Genomic DNA, 22,137 nt, shown 5'->3' with positions numbered 1-22,137 from the left:
GTATAATAAATGGTATTACATTACAGTGTATCATTGTCATAAATATACATTACATATAATGATATGGACATAAAATTATTACTAATATACAGGTCTAATTTATACTTATAGATCTAATAAATAATCTTTTATCAAATATAAATTATCACATGGCATAAAACTTTTGAGTCATCCATGTTGTAGCCGTCAATAAATTATTCCTTTTTATGGTGTCAAAATTAGCCTTTTAATGGCTAAGTAGTATCCTATATACTACAATCTATTTATTCACCCAATAATGGACATTTGTTTTCTTTCCAACATTTTGGCAATTATGAATGCAGTTTCTGCGAACATTCAAGTCCATGCATAATTTTTCATTTCTGTAAGGTAAATACCTAGCAATGAGATAGCTCAGTTGTCGGGCACTTATATGGGCAACTTTATAAGAACTTGCCAAACTTTTTTCCAGAGTAGATATACCATTTTACCTTCCCATTAGCAATGCATGAGTTTCCATTGCTCTGCATCCTTGATAACTTTTGGTACTATGTCTAATTCTTTTAGTCATTCTAACAGATGTGTGATGGTATCTCATCATAGTTTTAATTGGCATTTTCCTGATTACTAATAATGTTGAGGATCTTTTCACTAGCTTATTTTCCATTGGTATCTTATGCAACCATATGGGTGAACCTCAAATACATCACATCAAATGAAGAGTCAGATTCCAAAGCAGATAAATAACATACTTATCTATAGATAAGCACCCATTTATATGATATTGTGGAAAAGGCAAAACAAGAGAGACAAGAAACAGATCAGATTAGTGACTGCAAGGGGCTGGGAGTGAAACTGCCTAGAAAGGGACAGGAGGGAATTTGGGGGAGCAAAGAACTGTTCTCTGTCAACTACATAATTGTATGCATTTGTCAAAACTCTCAGAACTGTGTACACTAAAAAGGATGAATATTACCTGAAGTAAACATTACCTCAACAAATCTAAAAATATATCAGGACTATAATAATAAACACAAAGTCAAAGTAATTTTCAATAAAACGTTTCCATTTGTGAGTTTTGGGCACAGCCACACAGAGGTTGGTCAGATGCTTGTGTCAACTTAAGACTAGTAATATTATTAACAGGACACCCAAATTGGTCCTCACGAGCCCTGCTCCCTTGTTAAACCCTGACCCATATTACATCACTTCATCCTCCATAATTCCATTTTATAGGTGAGGTGACTGAGACCCACAGGGGAGGTTGCTGGGCTGACCCAGAGTCCCCCAGCAGGTCAGTGCTGGCAGCAGGATTTGAATGCATTGTTTTCAGGATTCTAGTTGCTTCATGGGAAGCTCAGCTTATGATCTCTGGGCACCCAGATACTCCCCAGCCCACTCCAGGCCAGTAATTCAGAGGGGTCTATTAAGCTAGGACCTCATCTTCATCCCTTTCCATCCTCTAGGGCTCCTGTCCATGAAAACAGTGAAGATATGGCAAAACAACACTGGGGAACTTGTAGTAGCCACACTGAGGGATCTCATGAAGCAATGTGGGCAATGGGGAATCAGCAATGTGTTAATAGGGACTAATAGGGCAACAGCCAATACTACCAGGACTTAATGGAGGGGTCACTGATACTGCTACTAATAGGTATCAACAGACTGTTCTGGTTATTCATGGGGATTCTAAAGAAAGGAGGATAGTGGATTCTCCAAAATTTTGATGTTAAGGAGATCACCACATGCTGGTTAAAGACACTGCAAGGTGGGATAATGGGGATAATCAGTCACCATCAGTGTGATGGGAAAGCAATGGAGGGTGTTCACAAGCCATCCTGCTAGAAGTGTAATGAAAGTATCAGGACATAGTATTAACCTGGCTTAGGTGGGGTATACAATTCCCTTGTCTGAGGACTATAATAAGTGATCATGAGTCACTACTTAGGTGAAGGTAGAAATAAATGGGGAGTATAGAGGTCACCAGACTCTCACAAATCAGGTGAAAATAACAGACATTATGCTGGAGGTAATTGAGGAAGAGATAATGAGATCTCCAGACACTATTTCCTGGAATTAATGAGGTGACGAACATAGTAATTGAGTAGGTGTAAGGGGAATACTGGAGGGTTGTGCTGGGATAGGTTAAGAAGGGAGTAATAAGGAAATGTCCACTCTCCTGAGGTCAGCAAACATTGTCCTAAGATGGAATAATAGTAGATCACAAGATATTGAGTGAAGCGCCAGATACAGTTCTGGATGAGGTAAAGGGGGCTAACAGTGGGCAACCAGTAATTGTTCTAAGATAGGGTAGGTTGTCTGATGGATCATCAGATACTGTGAAGGGATGAGATGAAAGGAAGCTAATAATGGGTCAGATACTGATTTAAGGTATGGCAATGGGGACTTGGGTGAGGTTAAAAAGGAATCCCTAGCCCTGCACCCCAGCCAGGTTCTGCCCCCACCCTCCACCACCAAGCTGCTGTTCATAAAGGTGAGAGCATCTCTGCACAACCATCTACTTCCTCTCCCAGTGTTGCCAATGACTGCCTCATTGGCTGTCCAGCAGCTGAGTGTTCAATCAGACCCTGTGCCCGAACTTATGAGGCCACTGCTGCACAGTGTTGGGTTGGACACCTAGCTTCCGAGGAAAGTCTGCCCCTTTCTGCTCTTGCCCCTTTATACTATTAGCTTTGAGCACATCTTTAGGGATGAGTGGGTCTGTAGGTCAGGTATGGGGGTGAGCAAGGCTCTGTTGTGTAACTGGTGTGGGGCAAGGCTGTGCATGCCAGGGCAGAGTGAGCAAGCTCTTCTACAATCACTCTGGAACTGACTGGGGTATTTCAGAATCATGGTAGGAAATTCTGGAACACAAGCATCTATGTGGGATTTCCTGTGTCTCAGTTTTCCCTTCTTTAAGGGGGCTGGCATCAGTCTAAAAGGTTTACATTTCAGTTTTAGGGCCAGGAAAGAGGCACAACCCAGGTAAAAACTAGAGGTGAAAAAACCTAACGTATTTTAGCCAAGTTAGTTCTCCCCTATGGAGCATCTTATGCTGCAATATAAAGAATCAAAGGGAAGTCATGGGATGAGTAAAGTCAACACTGCACAGTGTGCATTTATGAAATGCCTACTGTATGTCAGGCACAGTTCTAGGCTCACAGTGGTGAGCAAAACAGAAGAAAACTTTTTACTGTGGAAGCCATAAACAAGTAAAATATACAGGACATCATGGCAATAAGTGCTAGGGAGAGGGAGAAAGGAGGAAGAGTGAGGGGGCTGGAATTTTAAACTGGGCAGCGTAGCACAGGGAAGGACTTTGTGAAGGTGCCATTGTAAGACATGAAGAAGCTAACCACACAGATATAATGAGGAACTGTGCTCACTGAAGAGGGCACTGCAAATGCAAAGGACCTGAGGCAGGACCTGAACTCAGGTTTTAGGCACTTGGGGAAAAAGATGCTTGTAGAGTATATGACATGAAGGTGGACACAGATCTAACATGAATGTGTGCTGAGATTTATTATAATATGTTACTGATTTGTTATTATTTTAAAAGCAAAGTCATTAAGTAAGGCAAGTGAGCTGGAAGAACTGGGATAGCAAAAGGAAGACTGGAGTGAAGTGCTGACCAAGGCGACCTGAAAATTCTTACCGCGAAGCTTTTCTGAGGGGAAGTGGGAATTCACAAAACACTATGCTGGTGCCTCTTTGAAGGTCAGTAAATACTACGCAGGACAAAATGGCAGTCAGCAGACATGCTGTTGAGCTCCAACAGGCAGTCATAATGCAATTAAGGGTCTCATACATAAAGAATTTTTCTTACTGTGGGTCTCTCTCTTGACAGAAATACTTAATGGGGGTCTGGATATGCACAACCATGTTAATTCAACAGAAGAACAAAAAAAGGCCCAAAACTCTGTTAGTATGTTCTGCAACAAGCATCTCACAGAACTTAAGACTTTCTTACTATCACATATACCTATTATGTTGTCCTACCATTTAACTTTGTTGGCACTTTACCTATTCCACAGTAAACAGGATTACCATTAACATGACTGAACATAATCTTTTCTATGCAGGATTTGGTAAGTGTTCCATTTTCCATTTTATTTTTCATGAGGCATTCTAATGTATCAAATTGGCAAAGTTCCTTCTCAGTAAGGATGACCCAAGGCTTAATGAGACTGGTGACAATGTGGGAAGGGCCCCCCTTGTTCAGGGCCATCTCAGAGGTCCTCTTCTGTAATGAGTGACATTTTGATGGGGCATTTCTACTCATGTATATTTTTCTACCGCATGAATTCAGTAATGTACGATCAGACTAGATCTCACTAAAATTTTCTTATACTATTTCTCTCAAGTGTGTATACTCTGATGAACATTGAGCACTGATTTCTGCACAAAGCCTTTCCCACAGACTACACACTTATAGGGTTTGTCTCCAGTGTGCGTTGTCTGGTGTTTATTCAGATTTGATCTGTCAGTAAAGGCCTTCCCACACTCAGCACACACATAAGGCTTCTCTCCTGTATGAATTCGCTGATGCACTTGCAGCTGTGATTTCTTAGTGAAAGATTTTCCACAGTCACTGCATTCATAAGGTTTCTCTCCAGTATGAATTCTATGATGTATAATCAACTCTGACTTCTGTCTGAAGGTCTTCCCACATTCAGAACAGATATAGGGCTTTTCTCCAGTATGAGTTTTCTGGTGTTTACTGAGATTTGACCTGCCACTAAATGCTTTCCCACATACAGCACACACATATGGCTTTTCTCCTGTATGGACTGGTTGATGCACCATGAGCTGAGATTTAGAAGTGAAGGATTTCCCACAGTCACAGCATTCATAAGGTTTCTCTCCAGTATGAATTCTCTGATGAGTAATGAAGTTTGACTTCCGAATGAAGGCTCTTCCACACTCAGTGCATACATAGGGTTTTTCTCCTGTATGAATTTTCTGATGCACAATTAGTATTGATTTCTGGTTGAAAGCTTTTCCACATTCATGGCATTCATACTGTCTCTCTCCAGTGTGAATTTTCTGGTGTATATTGAGGTGTGACTTCTGGGTGAAGGTTTTTCCACAGGTACTGCATTCATAAGGTTTCTCTCCAGTATGAATTCTCTGATGTGTAATCAAGTCTGACCTTTGTGTGAAGGCCTTCCCACATTTAGGACACACATAAGATTTCTCTCCTGTATGAGTTTTCTGATGTGTAATGAGATTTGACCTGTTGGTGAATGCCTTCCCACATTTAGCACACATATAGGGTTTCTCTCCTGTGTGAATTCGCTTATGCACATGGAGTTGTGACTTGGAAGTAAAGGATTTCCCACAGTGACCACATTTGTAAGGTTTCTCTCTTGTATGAATTATTTGATGTGCAATCAAGTGTGCCTTCTGGATGAAGGCTAGCCCACATTTCACGCATATATATGATTTTTCTCCTGTATGAATTCTCTGATGCACTGTGAGTGCCGACTTCTGAGAGAAGGCTTTTCCACAATCACTGCATTCATAAGGTTTTTCTCCAGTGTGAGTTCTCTGATGTATAATCAACTCTGACCTGTAGGTAAAGGCCTTACCACATTCAGTGCATATGGAAGATTTATCTCTAATCTGAACTTTCTTATGGGTAGTGAGACTGGAATTATTGTTGAAGGCCTTCCCATATTCAGTATATATAAAAGGTTTCATTCTTGTGTGAATTCTTTGATGTACCTGGAGTTGTGACTTGGAAATGAAGGACTTCCCACAGTTACTGCATTCATATGGTTTTTCTCTAGTATGAATTCTTCGGTGTGCAATCAAGTGTGTCTTCTGAATGAATGCCTGTCCACATTCAATACATATATAGGATCTCTCACCTGTATGAATTTTCTGATGCATCTTCAGGGTGGACTTTTGGGTGAATGCTTTGCCACAATCACTGCATTCATGGTGTCTCTCTCCAGTATGAATTTTCTGATGTATACTAAGATCTGAGTTATAAGAGAAGCCTTTCCCACATTCATTGCATTCATAGGGTTTTTCTCCAGTATGAATTCTCTGATGCCTTAAGAGAGAAGATACTCGGAAAAAGGCTTTTCCACATTCACTGCAGTTGTAGGGCTTCTCTCTAGTATGGGTTCTCTGATGTGTAATGAATTCTGGCTTCTTTACAAATGCCTTCCCACAGTCAACACACACATACAGTTTTTCTCCTGTATGAACTCTGAGATGGACCTTTAGTTGTGACTGCTGGGTGAAGATCTTTACAAACTCAGCACATTCATAAGATTTCTCCCCAGTATGAATTTTCTGATGTTGAGAAGATATCTGTTTATAGCTCAGGATTTTTACATGATTATGGTCCCATAATTTCTCTGGAGTATACTCTTGTTCAGTATAGGAGGAAATTTTATCATATTCAGTAATATTATTAATGTTCTTTGATGCATTGTTTTTATTATGACTATGTAAGTCTAAATTATGCTTCAACGCATTTCCAAAAGAGTCACATTGATGGGGTCTTTTTGGGGAAGGAATGTTTTGGCTCACATGAATTATTTTTCTAATGTCTTTGTATTCATAATCCCTCTTTGTAGTCAGTATTTTCTTAATGAAAGCAACATCTCTTAAAGGTTTGTTTTCTCTCTGCTGATAGCTGTCTATTTGGTCATCAGTCTGCCACAATTCTTCTAGAATAAAATACAACAAAATATCACTTGTAGCGTCACCTGTCCTCTCAACATAGAAAGCAGCATTTTCAGAAATTCTCTGCATGAGCTTTGAAACCCAAACTCTCCTCAAAGAATGAGCTAGAGAGGAGAGTCATATGGCTCATTCAGTAAGCACACATAGAAAAGGGAGAAGGTGGCTCATGTGATGAGGAGTCTAGTGATAGTGGTAATGGGAAACAATTCAGCAGTTAGAAGAAATAAATTTTATGTACACATTGCAACAATGGATAGAAGTGGAAAAAGTAAGGCAAAGACCAAGATACATAGCAGAGTAACATTTATATAGACTAATTATACATATCCTAGGTCACTTTAAATTTTAAAGAAATATGCATAAATTAAGAAATATGTTTCCATTATATAAAACAATTGCCTATGGGAAGTAAGATGAGTCTGGGAAAATAAAAGGGAAGAGAATAAATTGAAAAATAAAATATACAAGTCCCTTTATGCACAGGGAATACATTCTAAGATCCCCAGTGAGTGCTTTAATCCACAGGTAGTACTGAATCTGGTATTGCTTTTTCTTTCCTTAACAAGTCAAAAACTTTCACCTTTCCACTTAAAGAAAGCACTTTATAGCTTCTCCTTGGCATATCTGAATTGTCAGACATCACTACTCTTGTATTTTGGGGGCATTACTAAGTAAAATAAGGGTTATTTGAACTATAATCCCATGACAGTTGATTTGATAACTGAGATGGCTACTAAGTGACTAAACAGGCAGATAGTGTATACAGCATGGATACATGGGACAAAGGGATGATTCACATCCTGAAAGGGATGGTGTGGGATGGCGCAAAATTTAAACCTTACAAATTGTTTATTTTTGGAATTTTCTACTTAGTACTTTTTGGACTTCAGCTGAACATGGGTAACTGAAACTGCAGAAAGTGAAACTGTGAACAAGGGAAGACTAATTCCCTTAATAGAGAATCCTTACCCAGATGGATGATGATAGTGTATCCTGAAAGAAGACAATGATTAAACTCAAACATCATCATGCAAAATACAGAAATAAAGCAATTACAAAAATCAGCCAACCAGGCAGAGGGACCCCAATCAGTGTGAAGTCACTCAAGCAATATTGGAGGAAAATGTTAGAAAGGTACTCCTAAAAGTTAGGTGACAGTGACCCCTTAGGTCATCAGTTGGATGAAAGGCATAGGGAATGGGGAAGTGACAAATCTTGTATCAGTGCCTATAGGGAATACAGGAAGATAGGTTGGCTGGAGATAAAGTTCTGTAGTATCTCACAGTGAGAAAGAAAAAAATGAAAAGACTAGCATTAGTGGGAATGTATGACATATAGTAACTGTGGAAAAAAAGCAGATCCATGAACGCCTAAATGCATAAAGAATGAATCTCAGACAATGGGGAAGGTAGAAAGAAAAAGAAATGTTAGAAAAGAGCATAACCAAGAAAGAAAGAAAATCTTTAATGAAGCAGACTGGCACAAGATCCAGACTCTACGAATCTAAGGGAGAAGAGAGTGAAGAAATGACAAAGCATGTAAGCAGAAGGTATTTAGTGGAGACACCAATGTCAAGATCTTCATCAAGCAATAAAAAAACCCTGAAAGCCTGCCTGAAGAATCATCTTAATAGCATTTCAAAGATGTTACTCTTTCTCAAGACAGCTGGGATTTACTCCCCTGTCTCCTTCGGGGTCACACTCACTCACCTGGACAGCTCTGATGTGGGCTCTCACCATGCGATGCCCATGGCTCCTTTCCCTGCTCCAACATGAAAACCTCTGGCTCAGGAACTTGATACCCTGTTCATGAGAAATGATAAAGGATGGGGTCCAGATAATTGTGTTTCAGAGCCCAATCAATAAAGTCTTGCTCAATGCAGCTTTATTCTTCAGGAAAGTAACCATACATTTCTGGGAGCAGAGTAATACAGAATGCCCAAAAGGGATAAAGAATCCTAGGCAATTCAAAGACAAAACCCATCACATATTTCAGATGTCTCAAAGCAACTGAGAATGAAAATACCGCCAGTGGGAACCCAGGTGACTGTGCTTACCTACTGAGAGCAGGTGGCTGTAAGTCTCCAGCATCACATCCCGGTACAGGTTTCTCTGAGCAAAGTCTAACTGCTGCCACTCCTCTTTGCTGAAATCAACAGCCACATCCCTGAAGGACACAGATCCCTGTAACGGCACATTCCTGTTCAATGTGAATAGTTAGCTTTGGGGGATGGAGACACTATACTTAAAAATATGCAATGTGGAGTTTTTTTGTTGTTAATTTACCTCTTTTTAAAAACTTGACTCCCTATTTCCCTAATATTTTTTGTGAAAATTTTCAAACATACAGAAAATTAAAAGAATTATATAGTGAAAACATGTATATCCATCACTTAGGATTTACCATTAGCATTTTACTCTACTTGTTTTTCACCCATTTACCCATCCTTTTACCAATCCAGCAATCCATCTTACTTTCTGGGCATTTTAAATTATAGATGCCAGTATACTTCCTCCTAAACATTTCAAAATATAAGTTAACTGGAGTATAATATTTGTTTACCTTAAGGTAAAATTTACACACAATGTAACGTACAAATCCTCAATGTATCACTTGAAGTTTTGACAAATGCATATACCTATATAATTCAGGAACTTTAAAAAAAAATGATTATTTCATATAGGGTACATATTAAATATCTAATTTTATGTAATACTTTGTGGAAGAAAAAAATCCAACAAATAATTTCTGCTATCTCTATAGAGCTGTAGTCAATTACTCATTTTTCAAAACTGGAGATTGAAATTGGCAATCATTTAGCCTTCTAGCAACTAGATGAACCACCAACAATTCAGTTTTTGAGCAATTTAGGACTAGCCATATGCTAGTCCTGGGAACACAGAAATGATTTATTTTTCTATTCTAGCAACTTAAAAGACTTAAAAAAATTCTAGCAACTTAAGACTTCCAGCAACTTACAATAAGCAAGACCTAACCTTTAAAAGAAGAGAAAAATAAGATCCAAGTTCACTAAGGTGTCAAACGTAAATCTCTGTGGAACACACTGAAGGTCCAAACAAGGAAACAATACATTTTTCATGGGAGAGTAAGCTTCTATTAGTTGAGGAATGTAAGTTGGAAGATGAGTTAATATAGAATGGGGGTGAGGGGGGTAATTTCCTAGAAAAGACAAAAAGCCAAGGTGTGGAGACAGAAAAATACATGATGAGTTTGAGGAGCAGCAAATAACTCTATATAAATGGACAAGAGTCCACATGACATGTCAGGAAGGTGGTTATGAAAACAACGGTTTGATCACATAACAAGTAAGGATTTTTTACTTTAAAGGTAATTAAGGTAATCAGATTTGTCAAATTTTTTTTCCTGAGAGATCTGTACTGCAGGATAACCAAATAAATGATGAGAAAAATCTCCTTATAGAATAATTCTGGCTAATAAGTGAAGAGGTTAGGGCAGAATTAAAATATCATTTTGTAACTTCTATTGAAATAATGGATTTAGAAAATTATCATTAATGGCTGTTCACTGTCTCAGGTTTAAAGCTGAAGATAAGTTTACAATGGATGGATCAGCTAAACATTTACATCCACCAATCAATTTTAATGTTACAAAAAGGGATAACCAGTTGTGTGCTTCCTGACATAATAGAGTAAGTAATTTTATTATACCATCCATTAAGCTTTCTTAGCCACAAAAAGAAAAAGCTGACTGAATCTCATTAAGCCTCCAGGTCTAACAAACTCATACATAATATGTTCCAGTACAGACATGTACTGAACAATATTAAGACTGAAACATTAGCTAAATCCAGAAGGCAGCAAATGACTTGTTTCTTCAAAGAATAAATTAAAATAGAAAAATGTTTTTTCTTTTTTTTTTAAAGACTCATTATTAAAAGAGACTTAAGAGCCATACTAACCAAATGCTAACTGTGAACCTTGTTTGCCTCTTGATTAAAACATACCAACATCAAAAAGATATTTATGGCATATTTGGAGAAATTCAAACAATAACTGGGTATTAGATGGTATCTAGGAATTACTATTATTATGTTTTAGATGTGACACTGGCTTACTGAGTATGTGAAACAAAAAGGAAAAATGAATTCTCATTTTTTAGAGATACATATCAAAGTATTTACAGATAAGATATAGGATTTACTTTAAAACAATCCAGGAGCTGGCAGGGAGGGCAGTTTTAGATGAAATAACAGTGGCAAAATGTTGATGACTACTAAAGCTGGTGATAGGTACAATAGATACAAGGACTCTTTAAACTATTCTAATCTTTACTTTGTATACATTTACATTTTTTTTCATAAAATGTTTTTTAAAAAACATAAACCTCTATATTAAAAAAAATCTAATCTGGGAATGCATAATTGAAGGATTAGCTCTTTCTACCTGGAATCACAAACAGTTAAAAAAAAGGATTATAGGGACTTCATACCCCAGACTTAGCAATTTATAGAAATAGTAGACAGAAAATTATCAGTTGATACAGAAGAAGAAACAAAAGTATCTAATTAATATTTATAGAACACTCCAACCAATAATAGCAGATATACATTCTTTTCAAGCACCCATTGAACGATGACCAAGACAAACCATATCCTAAGCTGTAAAACAAACCTCAACAAATTTAAAAGAATTGAAATAATATACAGTATGTTCTCTGACCATAATGGAACCAAACTAAAAATCAGTAACAGAAAGAAAACAGAAAATCTCTAAAGGAATTATACTAGAAAATAATAAAAAAAAGCTGTCTGGAAAGTCACAAAATATTTGGAAATTAAACAGTTCTAAATAACATGTAAGTCAGACAAATTCTCAAAAGAAATTTAGAAAATATGTGGAAACTTAAAGTGAAAATATATCAAAATCTGGGGGATACAGATAAAGCAATACTGAGAGGGAAATTTATAGCACTAAATGCTTACAATAGGAAAGGGAAAACAAATGATCCACATAAAAAATGGGCAGAGGATATGAACATTTTACCAGAGATACAGAGATAGGCAACAGGCACATGAAAAGATGCTCCACATCACTAGTCATGAGGAAAATGCAAATCAAACCAGTGAGATATCACCTCACACCCATTAAAATGGCTAAAGCAAAAGACAAGAAATAACAAATGTTGGTGAAGATCTAGAGAAAAGGGAACACTTGTGCAATGTTGGTGAGAATGCAAATTGGTACAACAACTATGGAAGAGTATGGAGGCTCCTCAAAAAATTAAAAATATAACTACCACATGATCTAGCAATTCCACTTCTGGGTATCTAGCCAAAGGAAATGAAAGCACTAACTCTTAAAGATATTTACATCCCCATGTTCACTGAAGCATTAGCCAGGACATAAAAGCAACTTGTGTGCACTGATGGATGAATGATAAAAAAATGTGTGTGTGTGTGTGTGTGTGTGTGTGTGTGTGTGTGTGTGTGTAAAATGGAATATTATTCAGAAAGAAATATTGCTACTTGTGACAGCATAGATGGACCTTGAGGGCCTTAAGCTAAGTGAAAGAAGTCATATAGAGAAGGACAAATACCCTATGACCTCACCTATACGTGGAATCTAAAAAAAACAAGTCATAGATACAGAGAACAGATAGGTGGTTGCCAAGGGCAGGGGTGGATGGTTGGCAAAATGGGTGAAGGTAATCAGAATGTATAAACTTAAGTTATACTTTATAATTTATAATGTATTTTATAATTTATTTTAAATAAGTCATGGGGATATAATTACAACATAGTGACTACAGTTACTAATACTGTATTGGATATTTGAAAGTTGCTAAGAGAATGAATCCTGAAAGTTTTCATCACAAGAAAAAATAATTTGTAACTGTGTGGTGATGGATGTTAACTTAGACTTATTATGGTAATCTTTCCACAACATATGCAAGTATCGAATCATGTTGTACACCTGAAACTAATGTAGTGTTATATGTCAATTATATCAATTGTTCTCTAGTCAATAATTTAAATTCTGACCTCAGGAACCTAGAAAGAGCACAATAAACCCAAAGGAAGCAGAAGGAAGAAAATAATAAGGAAAAGGTATCAATGAAATTGAAAACAAAATTAAAGAAAACTAGAGAAAAGTCAATAAAACACAATCCAATTATTTGAAAAAAAATCAACAAAATTGATAAACTTTACTGACTGATTATTCAACCAGACTAACAAAGATAAAACGAAGATACAAATCACCAAGGTCAGGAATGAAATAGAAGATATCATTACATATCCAACTGCCATTAAAAGGAAAATGAAGGAATACAAAAACTCTATGCTAATAGATCAACAACTTGTAAGAAATGGAAGTGACCTCAAAAACCAGATAACTACCACAATGCAACTCTTATGAAGTAGATAAGCTGATAACCCAATTACCATTAAATTAAAAACTTAAAGGCTGCTGGAAAAGCTCCAGGCTCGGATAGTTTTAACTAAAGAATTTTACTAAATATTTAAAAAGATAGGCTCATTTTTACACAATCTCATCCACAAAACAGAAGAGCAGGGAACACTTCCCAACTACTTTTATGAGGCTAGTGTCACTCTGATACCAAATCTAGACAGACAGTACAAAAAAGAAAACTACATACTGAGATGTCTCATGAACTTAAGTACAAAAAACTCTCAACAAAATATTAGCGAAATGGATCTGGCAATGAATAAAAATCATGTACTACCACAAACTGAAATTTATAGAACTCTCTGTATTGTATTTTGTAATGACCTTTGAATCTTTATTTATTTCAAAATAAATAAAAGTTCAAAGAAGTATACTGAACTAAGACAGTTCTCAAAACAGAAGATTTTGGAATGGGAAAGACTGGAAAATCAGTCATGAGACCCACTTCACAGTTCATGTGAGAAAACATGAATTTCTTACTTACCTCAAGTAACGCTTTAGCAAGGCTATAAAAGTGATTGATGTTAATTATTAAGAAGGTGAAACTGATATCAAGTGTGAAGATGAGAAAAGGAGACTCAAATAATTGTTACTGGTTTTGCATAACCGCAGATTGTGGTGCCACAGAGGGATTTAAAGACTAGAGGTAGGAAGCTGGAGAGAAAGATAAATAAAGATTTAAATCTTGTTCATACTGAGATTTACATGAGACATTTTTAAGGATGTACCCTAGGCAGCTGGATACAGAGCTAGTATAAAGATGAAAATTCAGGAGTTGTAGGTCACTGAATTCTGGACAGAATGAGCACGCAGCAAGGACAAGGATTAAGTATTAAAAATATTTGTAGTTTTTACTGTCTAAAATATGATGCTTGAAAGCTATGTTATTTATTTGTGTAAAAACAGATTAAGCTTTACTTCTTTGTGATCTGCCGATTATTTATATCATATAAGTAGCTTGGACGCCTTACCAAATGAGCTTTTTATAATTAGTTTTTCCAGGAAAAGATCTCCTCACAGAGATAATGATAAAAATCTCCTGATGTACAAAGATATTATAAGCAAAAAGGATGAAAGAAAATGATGAAAAGGAACATGCTAAAAATAAACTATCACACAATAAAGAAAACACATTCACCCTACGGTGATGGACAGTGACTGTAATGGGGTATGTGGTGGGGACTTGATAATGGGGGGAGTCTAGTAACCACAGTGTTGCTCATGTGACTGCATATTAATGATACCAAAAAACAAGCCATGAACCCTAAAAATAAAGAAAACACATTCACCATGAACTCAAGGAATTCACTATGGTAATTAAATAGGGGTTTAAGAATCCATGGAAGAAATAATGGAAAACATAGGCTAAGGAAATGCTTATTTAAATTTTTGAAAAATAGAACTCAGTAAACAAGTATAAAGGAAAGAAAAAGCACACAGAAATGAAGGTCTCTCTGAAAGCAATGAAAATACTCTGTGAAAACAAAAAAAGTGGCAAAGAGCAGATTTGAACAAGCGAGTAACATAAAATGGAAATAAGGACTTTTAAAGGAAAACAGAAATGAAATAAAAATGGAGTTCAATAGAAACATCCAACAAATAAAAGAATCCTTATTATGGCTTGCATAAAACTCATCATTATTCAAAGTACAAATTTAATAGATGTTGTCAAAGAGATTAAAGATTTAGTTCAAGAAATTAATGAAGGTGACACTAAAACAATCACACATACAAAAAATAATCTAAACCTTCCAAATTACCAGAGGGGACACAGAAAAAACATCATGTATAGTCAAAGATATATAAAAAGTATAATATCAGAACAATAATATAAAATGCATCTTTCCACTGCTCTACAGAAGAAGTGCACAAGGACTTCAAAGGATGACAGTAAAAGAAAGAGCAAAGGCCCCTCTGGAAATGCCAATAGAATGGAAAGAAACAATAGCCTCCATTTTAATATGAGACAGCTGAATTCTACGGGAAAATATTAAACTTGACAAAGACACAATCCAGAATGAATTTCAGATGTCATTATCATCACTGCAGCAAATTATATACCATCAAAATTTATAAACACTAACTACAGGTAAATATAGATAGAAATAAATATATTCATGGAGGGAGACTTTAAACAGTACCTCTCAGCTCCAAGAGATAAAGTGTTAAAAATACACCACACTGTAAAAATCTCAAAACTATGTAAGATATCTTATTGGTAAGATGGTTAAGTTTTATATCCTAGAAACATTCTTTTCAAGTGCCTATATAACATTCAGAAATATTAAACATGAAATTTGCACATACATACAATATTCTAAAAGGCAGAATTAAATCAATGCAAATGTTCTCTATATGACTGATTTCTTATCTTTTTTTAACCCTTACTGTTATTTTATATTCACTGAATTCTTTTTCTAAGTTCTTCAGCTGAAAGTGTAACTCATACCTTAGGTTTCATTTTTTTTCCACCCAAACTTCCAGGACTCCTTGGCAAAGGCATTTAAATCTCTATTCTCGCCCCCTGCCCATCTATAGTTTAGCTTCACCACACAAACTTTAAAATGTATGTTTGAAATTCAACTCAAAGAATTTTGTAAGACCCTTTGTGACTTTCCCTTTAAAGAATATTTATATAGAAAATTTTTTAAGGTTTTCAGATATGGAGGTTTCTTTTTGCTAGCCTTTCACTCTTAAAAAATTTTAGAATTACTGTTTTAAAAATATTATTTTTAAAAAATCACGGTAAATCATTTACAACATGGATGGAGCTAGAGGCTATTATGCTCAGTGAAATAAGCCAAGTGGATAAAGACAAATACCAAATAATTTCACTCATATGTGGAGTATAATAACAAAGAAAAACTGAAGGATCAAAACAGCAGCAGAATCACAGAACCCAAGAATGGACTAACAGTTACCAAAGGGAAAGGGACTGGGGAGAATGGGAGGGAAGGAAGGGATAAGGGAGGGGAAAAAGAAAGGGGGCATTACGATTAGCATGTATAATGTGGGTGGGGCATGGGGAGGGTTGTGTAACACAGAGAAGACAAGTAGTGATTCTACATCTTACTATGCTGATGGACAGTGACTGTAATGGGGTTTGTGGGGGGGACTTGGTGAAGGGGGGACCCTAGTAAACATAATGTTCTTCATGTAATTGTAGATCAATGATCACAAAAAAAAAGACTCAAAAATTATCTAGATGGTGCAGTTAAAAGAGAAGAACTGCAAAATAATTATGATTAATATGTTAGGGAAAATGGAAAAGATGGACAAAATGGGTAAAAATATGGAATCTTTCAGTATAGATTTACAATATATAAAAATGGATCAAGTGGACATTCCAGAAATGCAAAATATAATACCTGAAATTAAGAACTTACTGCATGAGCTTTAAGAGCAGACTAGACAAAACAGAAGACAGAATTAGTGGACTTGAAGACAGGTCAATAGAGAATATTCAAATTAAAGCATATAAAGAGGAAAAATAAAATGAAATGCAGAATAAAGAACATAAGAGAGATATAAAGCATAGTAAAAAGATTCAATGTATATATAATTAAAGTCCCAGAAAAAAGAGAGATTGAGATAGAGGCAATATTGAAGAAATAACATCTAAGAATGTTATATGTCATATTTGATGAATGACATCAATCTATATTTTCAAGAAGCTCAAAAAACACCAAGATGGATAAATACAAAGAAAATAATACTGAGACACATGATATTCAAACTACTGAAATGGAAAGTAGAGAGAAACAGAGTTATGTGAAAAGACAGTTTAGGGATGGAGTTCTTTTGCAAAGGCAGCACGTTTAGGGCCAGTGGTGACTGCAGCAGTTTCCCAATTTTCCCAGAGACCAATTTTATTGGACTGGCTCTGTAATATGTGGTTCTGGATATTTTTCCTGGAAGCTTAGTCTAGAGCTTGCTTCTCTAACCCTTCCAAAGACTTTGTGAACTTTCTGAAATCCTATAATTAATACTTTCTTTCTTAAACTAACTAGAGTGGATTTTTTTATATGCTACTAATTACTCTGACACAGATGATATTTGGGTCCTGCCATACTACAAATACTAACTTGCCTCATGCTGACTGCTGGTTAAAATGAGCAGCAGTCAGAACCAGTAATGAGTCGTCAGTTACTTGGTGAAAGCTAGATTTAATCCTGTAGGTACACAGAATCCTGTTAGGATCATCTTAAAGTGAGAGGCGATCACAAAAGCTTACCCATAAGTTACATGGCTGATCGGGGAAAGAACACTTTCACTACATGAAAACCATCTCTTAATGTCCATAGTTGTTATGTACTTCTTTTGATCATGCTGGTATCATCTCAGAGGTTCTGGTAATGGGAGATACAGCAAGTTTGTTCTTACATTAACTATCCTACATTACATTCTTCCTTGATCAGCAAAGATAGCATAATTGGAAAAGCTTAGATGTCTAGTTTGCCACAGGCACTGGCAAGGGTTCAGTAGTTCCCATCAATTTTGGGCATTTGTTCATGATGTCTTATCGTGGTCAGCTGTGCCATAGACTATCAGCATAATGAGTGTTATTGTGAATCCCTTGCCTTGCTGGCCTACCTATAGTCTCTGTAGTTGGGGACATTCACAGAGAAGTTCTCTGTGGTTAACCATAGCTATGATATTGGCAGAATCAAGGGAGCTCTGAGGAAGCATAGGCATCAATACTAGAGTGATTTTTGGTCACAGAGGCAGATGGTATTTCCTCTGTACAGCTATATTATACTATCTATGGCTCTTGGCAAGTAGCTAATTGAAATTCCACAGGGCTTGGAGATTTGATGAATCTGTGTATTAGTTCCAAGTCAAATATTCTAAGTGGCCGTACTCTTAAAATGTCTTTGCTTTACAAAGCATATTTCTCTGCATTGGGTCTATTTTATAAAGTCTAAACTAGGCTCTTTTTTTAAAAATGTTCTTTTTAATGAGAGCCTTTTCTTTCAGTGGCAAGTCATAATTGCATCTCACAGATGTTTTGCAAATGAGGATACCTGGTGTGACATGTATATTTGTATTTTACAGTGACTTTATGCAGTACAACTTCAGGCAACCATAATCTCAGGGACTGAATAATTTGAGAAAGCCACTACTTGGAGTTGGAAAGCCAATCTTTTTTTTAATTCTTATTAAAAGTAAATATATATCTACTAAAAAAAAAAAAAACCATGGTAAAACATACATAAAATTCACAATTTAAATGTATACTCCAGTGGCCCTAAGTCCACTCACAATGTACAAAAGCCTTTTACATTTTATTTCCAATTTTATGCTCTTGGTCAGAAAATAGAATCAATATTATAGCAAAGGTTTATATTTTTTGCCTGCTTGGACCAGTAAGTTTTTGAGAATATTTGATAAAATGGTCAATTGTATGATTTCTGTTCATTTTATTAATATAGTTCAAAGATATAGTGTTAGTTAAATAAATGTTGACAGTTTTTATAATTCTTGGTATATTATTACTTTTGTTTGAACCACTCTCTCCCATCCCTTTGGGTATTTTTCATCTTAAATTCCTCCTGATCTGTTCCCAAAATTGCACCCCAAGCTTTCTTTTGGTTTTTGCTTCTGAGTCAATTTTTACATTACATTTACAATAAGGAGAAAAGCAGCCCTTGATTTTTGAGTTAGCCTGCCACTATCAGGTCTCAGAACCAGGAGCTATCCAGGCAGGATCAGCTAGGTCACGGTATTCTCCTATTACACAAAAACAAAACACCAACTTCAAACAAGATCATTCTCTGACAAAACCAAAACCTCTCCATAATCATGTCTGAACACTAACAAAAATTAAAATTTTAGTTCAAATCACAAACGTAACCAAAGCTCCCTTATTTGGCTAACACGAATGATGGCTGCTTTACCAATTAAAGATTTGCCTCACCCCATTTTTCCTTTCTCTTACAAACTATTAAGATACCCAATCAAAGTATTGCCCAACAGTAGCAGAAGCAGAAGTTCACTAAGATTCAGCTGAGACTGCCTTTGATTAAAAGCCTGAACTGAAAATTCCACTTCTTATATACACCATAGAAAGGACAGACACGACAAGGACGTTCACCACTTCACTGTTCATAGCATGTACTGTTTTACACAGCATTAAAAAAATAATATGCAAAAGTGTGCTCAGTATGCCACTTTTTGTAAAATGGGAAAAGAAAAAATATATATAATTGTTTTTCCTTGCATAAAGGAACTGAGCAAAGAAAACCAATAAAACTGATCACCTATATGGGGTGACCTGAGCATGTAGTGGACAGAGGTGGGTGATCTAGTCTTATCCTTCCCCTGAATTTCTCTCACTATATTATTTTTCCCTGTATTGCTTTTTGTATTTTTTCAATTTATGAGCTAAGTGTACATATTACCTATTCAAAAAATTAAACTATTCCTAGTACAGCATGGAGAATATAGCCAATGATTCTGTAACACCTTCCTAAGCTGACCAGTAACTGCACTAGTGGGGGTGAGAATTTAATATGGGTAACCACTGAACCACTGTGTTGTATATTTAAAACCAGTGTAAGAATGTGTATCAACGATATTTCAGTAAGAAAAAAACTGAACTATTCCTAATAAACCATTCCATGTATCTTCAGAAAGATAAGTTACATCCATGAAATAAGAGGATGCTAATAAAAAGGAATATTTAGAAAAGAAAGTTTTTGACAACTAAAACTTTGACTTAAAACTGAATTAAACTGTTCATCGTAGTAACCAGAAACTCAACAGAAGGGGTGAAAGACAAAGTTGACAAGTTTACCAGAAAGGGAAGTCGCAAAAAAATAGAAAACAGTAGAGGGAAAAAAATGGAGAACCAACATCTAAAAAACAGAAACTTCAGAAAGAATATAGAGAATGTGCAAGGAAACAGTTTGAGAATAAAAATACCTTCAAAATCCTGCACAAAAGTGATTTCTAACTAGGAATTTTATCCTCAGCCAAAAGATCAATATAGCACAAGGACAAAACAAAGGACAGTTTTCCTTGACATTCCAACCCTCGGCTGCCGTACAGTTGGCTGCTAGATGTGGCAACATTACCCATGTGTTGCTCTTTCTTGGCAGAAAGGTCAAGATTGTTTCTGGGCAGTAAGAAAGTCTGGTTGCTTCCTGTGGCCCATATGCCTCTGCCCAGAGGCTCTGCTGACGGCAGATCAGAGATTCCCACCTCCTGGGATTTCTCGTCCTCACCTCAAACGAGCTGCTGTGCTCCTCTGGAGCCGGGGCCAGAGATTTCTGGGGAAGGGTCCAGGTAGCAGGCATCGTCATGGTAGGTCTCACACTTTATTCTCTTCAGGGTATAAAGCTTGGTGGACATCTGTGAACTCAACCACAGTTGAGTTGAGGGGGAAAAAGGCAGTCTGGAGAAAGATCCTGCCCTACAGCTCCCAGAGACACCTAGAAACCTGGAAAGAAAATGTTTCCACGTCGTCATATATTCAACACTCATTACATAAACATTTCCTGGGAACACCAAGGTGTAGTACTTGTATTTGTAAAAAATACAATTTTGTATTTGTAAAAAAATAGTATTTGTATTTTTAAAATCCCAAAGAATATTGAAATAAATTTTAGGACTATGTGCTTATAACCTCGTGATGGGGTAGGAGAGATCTTAAGACAACCCAGATGATATAAAAGTAAAAAGTATTTCTGACTAGATGGCATTCCTAATTATATGTTAAAACATGACTTAAAAATAATTACATATACATTTTCAGTATGTGACAATAGGTTATCTCTACTGTTAAACAAAAACATCTAGCAGTTAATAAGAAAAAAAGCCCACAAAAAAAAACTAAATAAAGAACATGAAAATTCACAGAAAAGGCAATTTTAAGTGACAATTAACCAAAAAGATGCCAACTTCGCTAATAGGAAAATGGCATTACAGCAATTAGATATCATTTCTCCTCAGGATCATAAAAACTTATATAAAAAAACAAAACCCAATGCTGGAAATCATTTGGGAAAATGAGCTCTTTTATAAATCTGTGGAAGCTTTACTTGTTGTAATATCTTTTGAGTTATTTAGCCATATCTATTATTAAAAACATATGAGTGTGTTCCTAATAATAATTCAAATATGTAAAGCAGAAACTGACAGGAGGAAAAACAAGTTGGCAAATCACCTCTACAGTGTGAGTTTATCTTTCTCTGTAATTAAGCAGAGAAAATAATTTGAGATATATAGATATGAACATTACAATAAATAGAGAACACATTGTTTTTATGTAACTGATGTGACATTTATGAAAACTGACTGTGAACTAGCCCACAAAGCAATTTTTAATCTCAAGCATTACCCAGAGGAATTATTTGAAACACAGAATGTACGTCTATAGAACTCCTGGGTCAAAGAAATAACTTAAATTTAAAAAGTTTTTAAACCACTTAGATTTGAACAATAAAATGCTACACACCAAAACTGGTGAACGTTTAGAAAGCAAGCTCCTTATAGACCCCCACCGACCCTGAAAGGTGACCCACAGGCCCGCAGTCACTGACCAGACTCCCATCACTGAGACCACAAATCCCTCGCTCACCTTAAAGATCCCGATCACTAACCCGAGACTTCACTACTGACCTCCGAAACAGCCGGCAAGGAACGCCACAGACCCGCCATCACTGAATGCAGAAACCGCCATCACTAACTTTATACACAACACCCCCATCACCGGCCCACAGAATCCTTAATCATGGCCAACCAAAATCACTCTGATACCTCTCGGGCATAAAATGTGGAGCTGCTCCAGATATCAACGGCCCAAGAGCCTTCGAGGACCCTTCTACTTCCGGTCTGGCCTCTAGCACCGCCCCTACGGACGGCTGGTATTGCGCATGCTCTGAGTTACCTTGGAAGCTGCGTTCCGCCAACAGTCAACAGGGCGCTGATACGTTGTTCTGGACTTTGTGCAGTGACCGTAAGGAGCACTGTGGGCAGAGAACATGGCTTCCCCCAACAGTGCATC

At 36.4% G+C, this 22,137-nt stretch overlaps 1 protein-coding gene across 1 annotated transcript; it reads right to left on the bottom strand.

The window, feature by feature from the left end:
• On the bottom strand, window positions 1-21,884 carry LOC140847098 (uncharacterized). The gene is made up of 5 exons (XM_073226195.1): window positions 21,712-21,884; window positions 20,357-20,571; window positions 8,738-8,864; window positions 8,391-8,483; window positions 1-6,665 (listed from the first exon to the last, which is right to left on the bottom strand). Exons 2-5 carry the CDS (start codon window positions 20,432-20,434, stop codon window positions 4,339-4,341), a joined length of 2,625 nt encoding a protein of 874 aa, XP_073082296.1. The 5' UTR covers window positions 20,435-20,571; window positions 21,712-21,884; the 3' UTR covers window positions 1-4,338.
• Window positions 21,885-22,137: the final 253 nt, after the last annotated feature.

This window comes from Manis javanica, chromosome 17 (assembly GCF_040802235.1).
Source record: "Manis javanica isolate MJ-LG chromosome 17, MJ_LKY, whole genome shotgun sequence".
In the NCBI taxonomy this organism is placed as follows: Eukaryota; Metazoa; Chordata; class Mammalia; order Pholidota; family Manidae; genus Manis; species Manis javanica.
The sequence above is the reverse complement of the archived record's forward strand: the minus strand, read 5'-3'. Positions and strand labels throughout refer to the sequence as shown.

What these genes read in the sequence shown, in the direction of transcription:
- LOC140847098 (XM_073226195.1), bottom strand. Translation starts at nt 20,434, where the DNA reads ATGACGATGCCTGCTACCTGGACCCTTCCCCAGAAATCTCTGGCCCCG. An exon ending in CAGCCACCTGCTCTCAGTAG is followed by an intron (nt 8,484 to 8,737) that starts GTAAGCACAGTC and finishes TCTCATGAACAG; the next exon opens with GGTATCAAGTTCCTGAGCCA. An exon ending in CCCACATCAGAGCTGTCCAG is followed by an intron (nt 6,666 to 8,390) that starts GTGAGTGAGTGT and finishes ATTTTATTCTAG; the next exon opens with AAGAATTGTGGCAGACTGAT.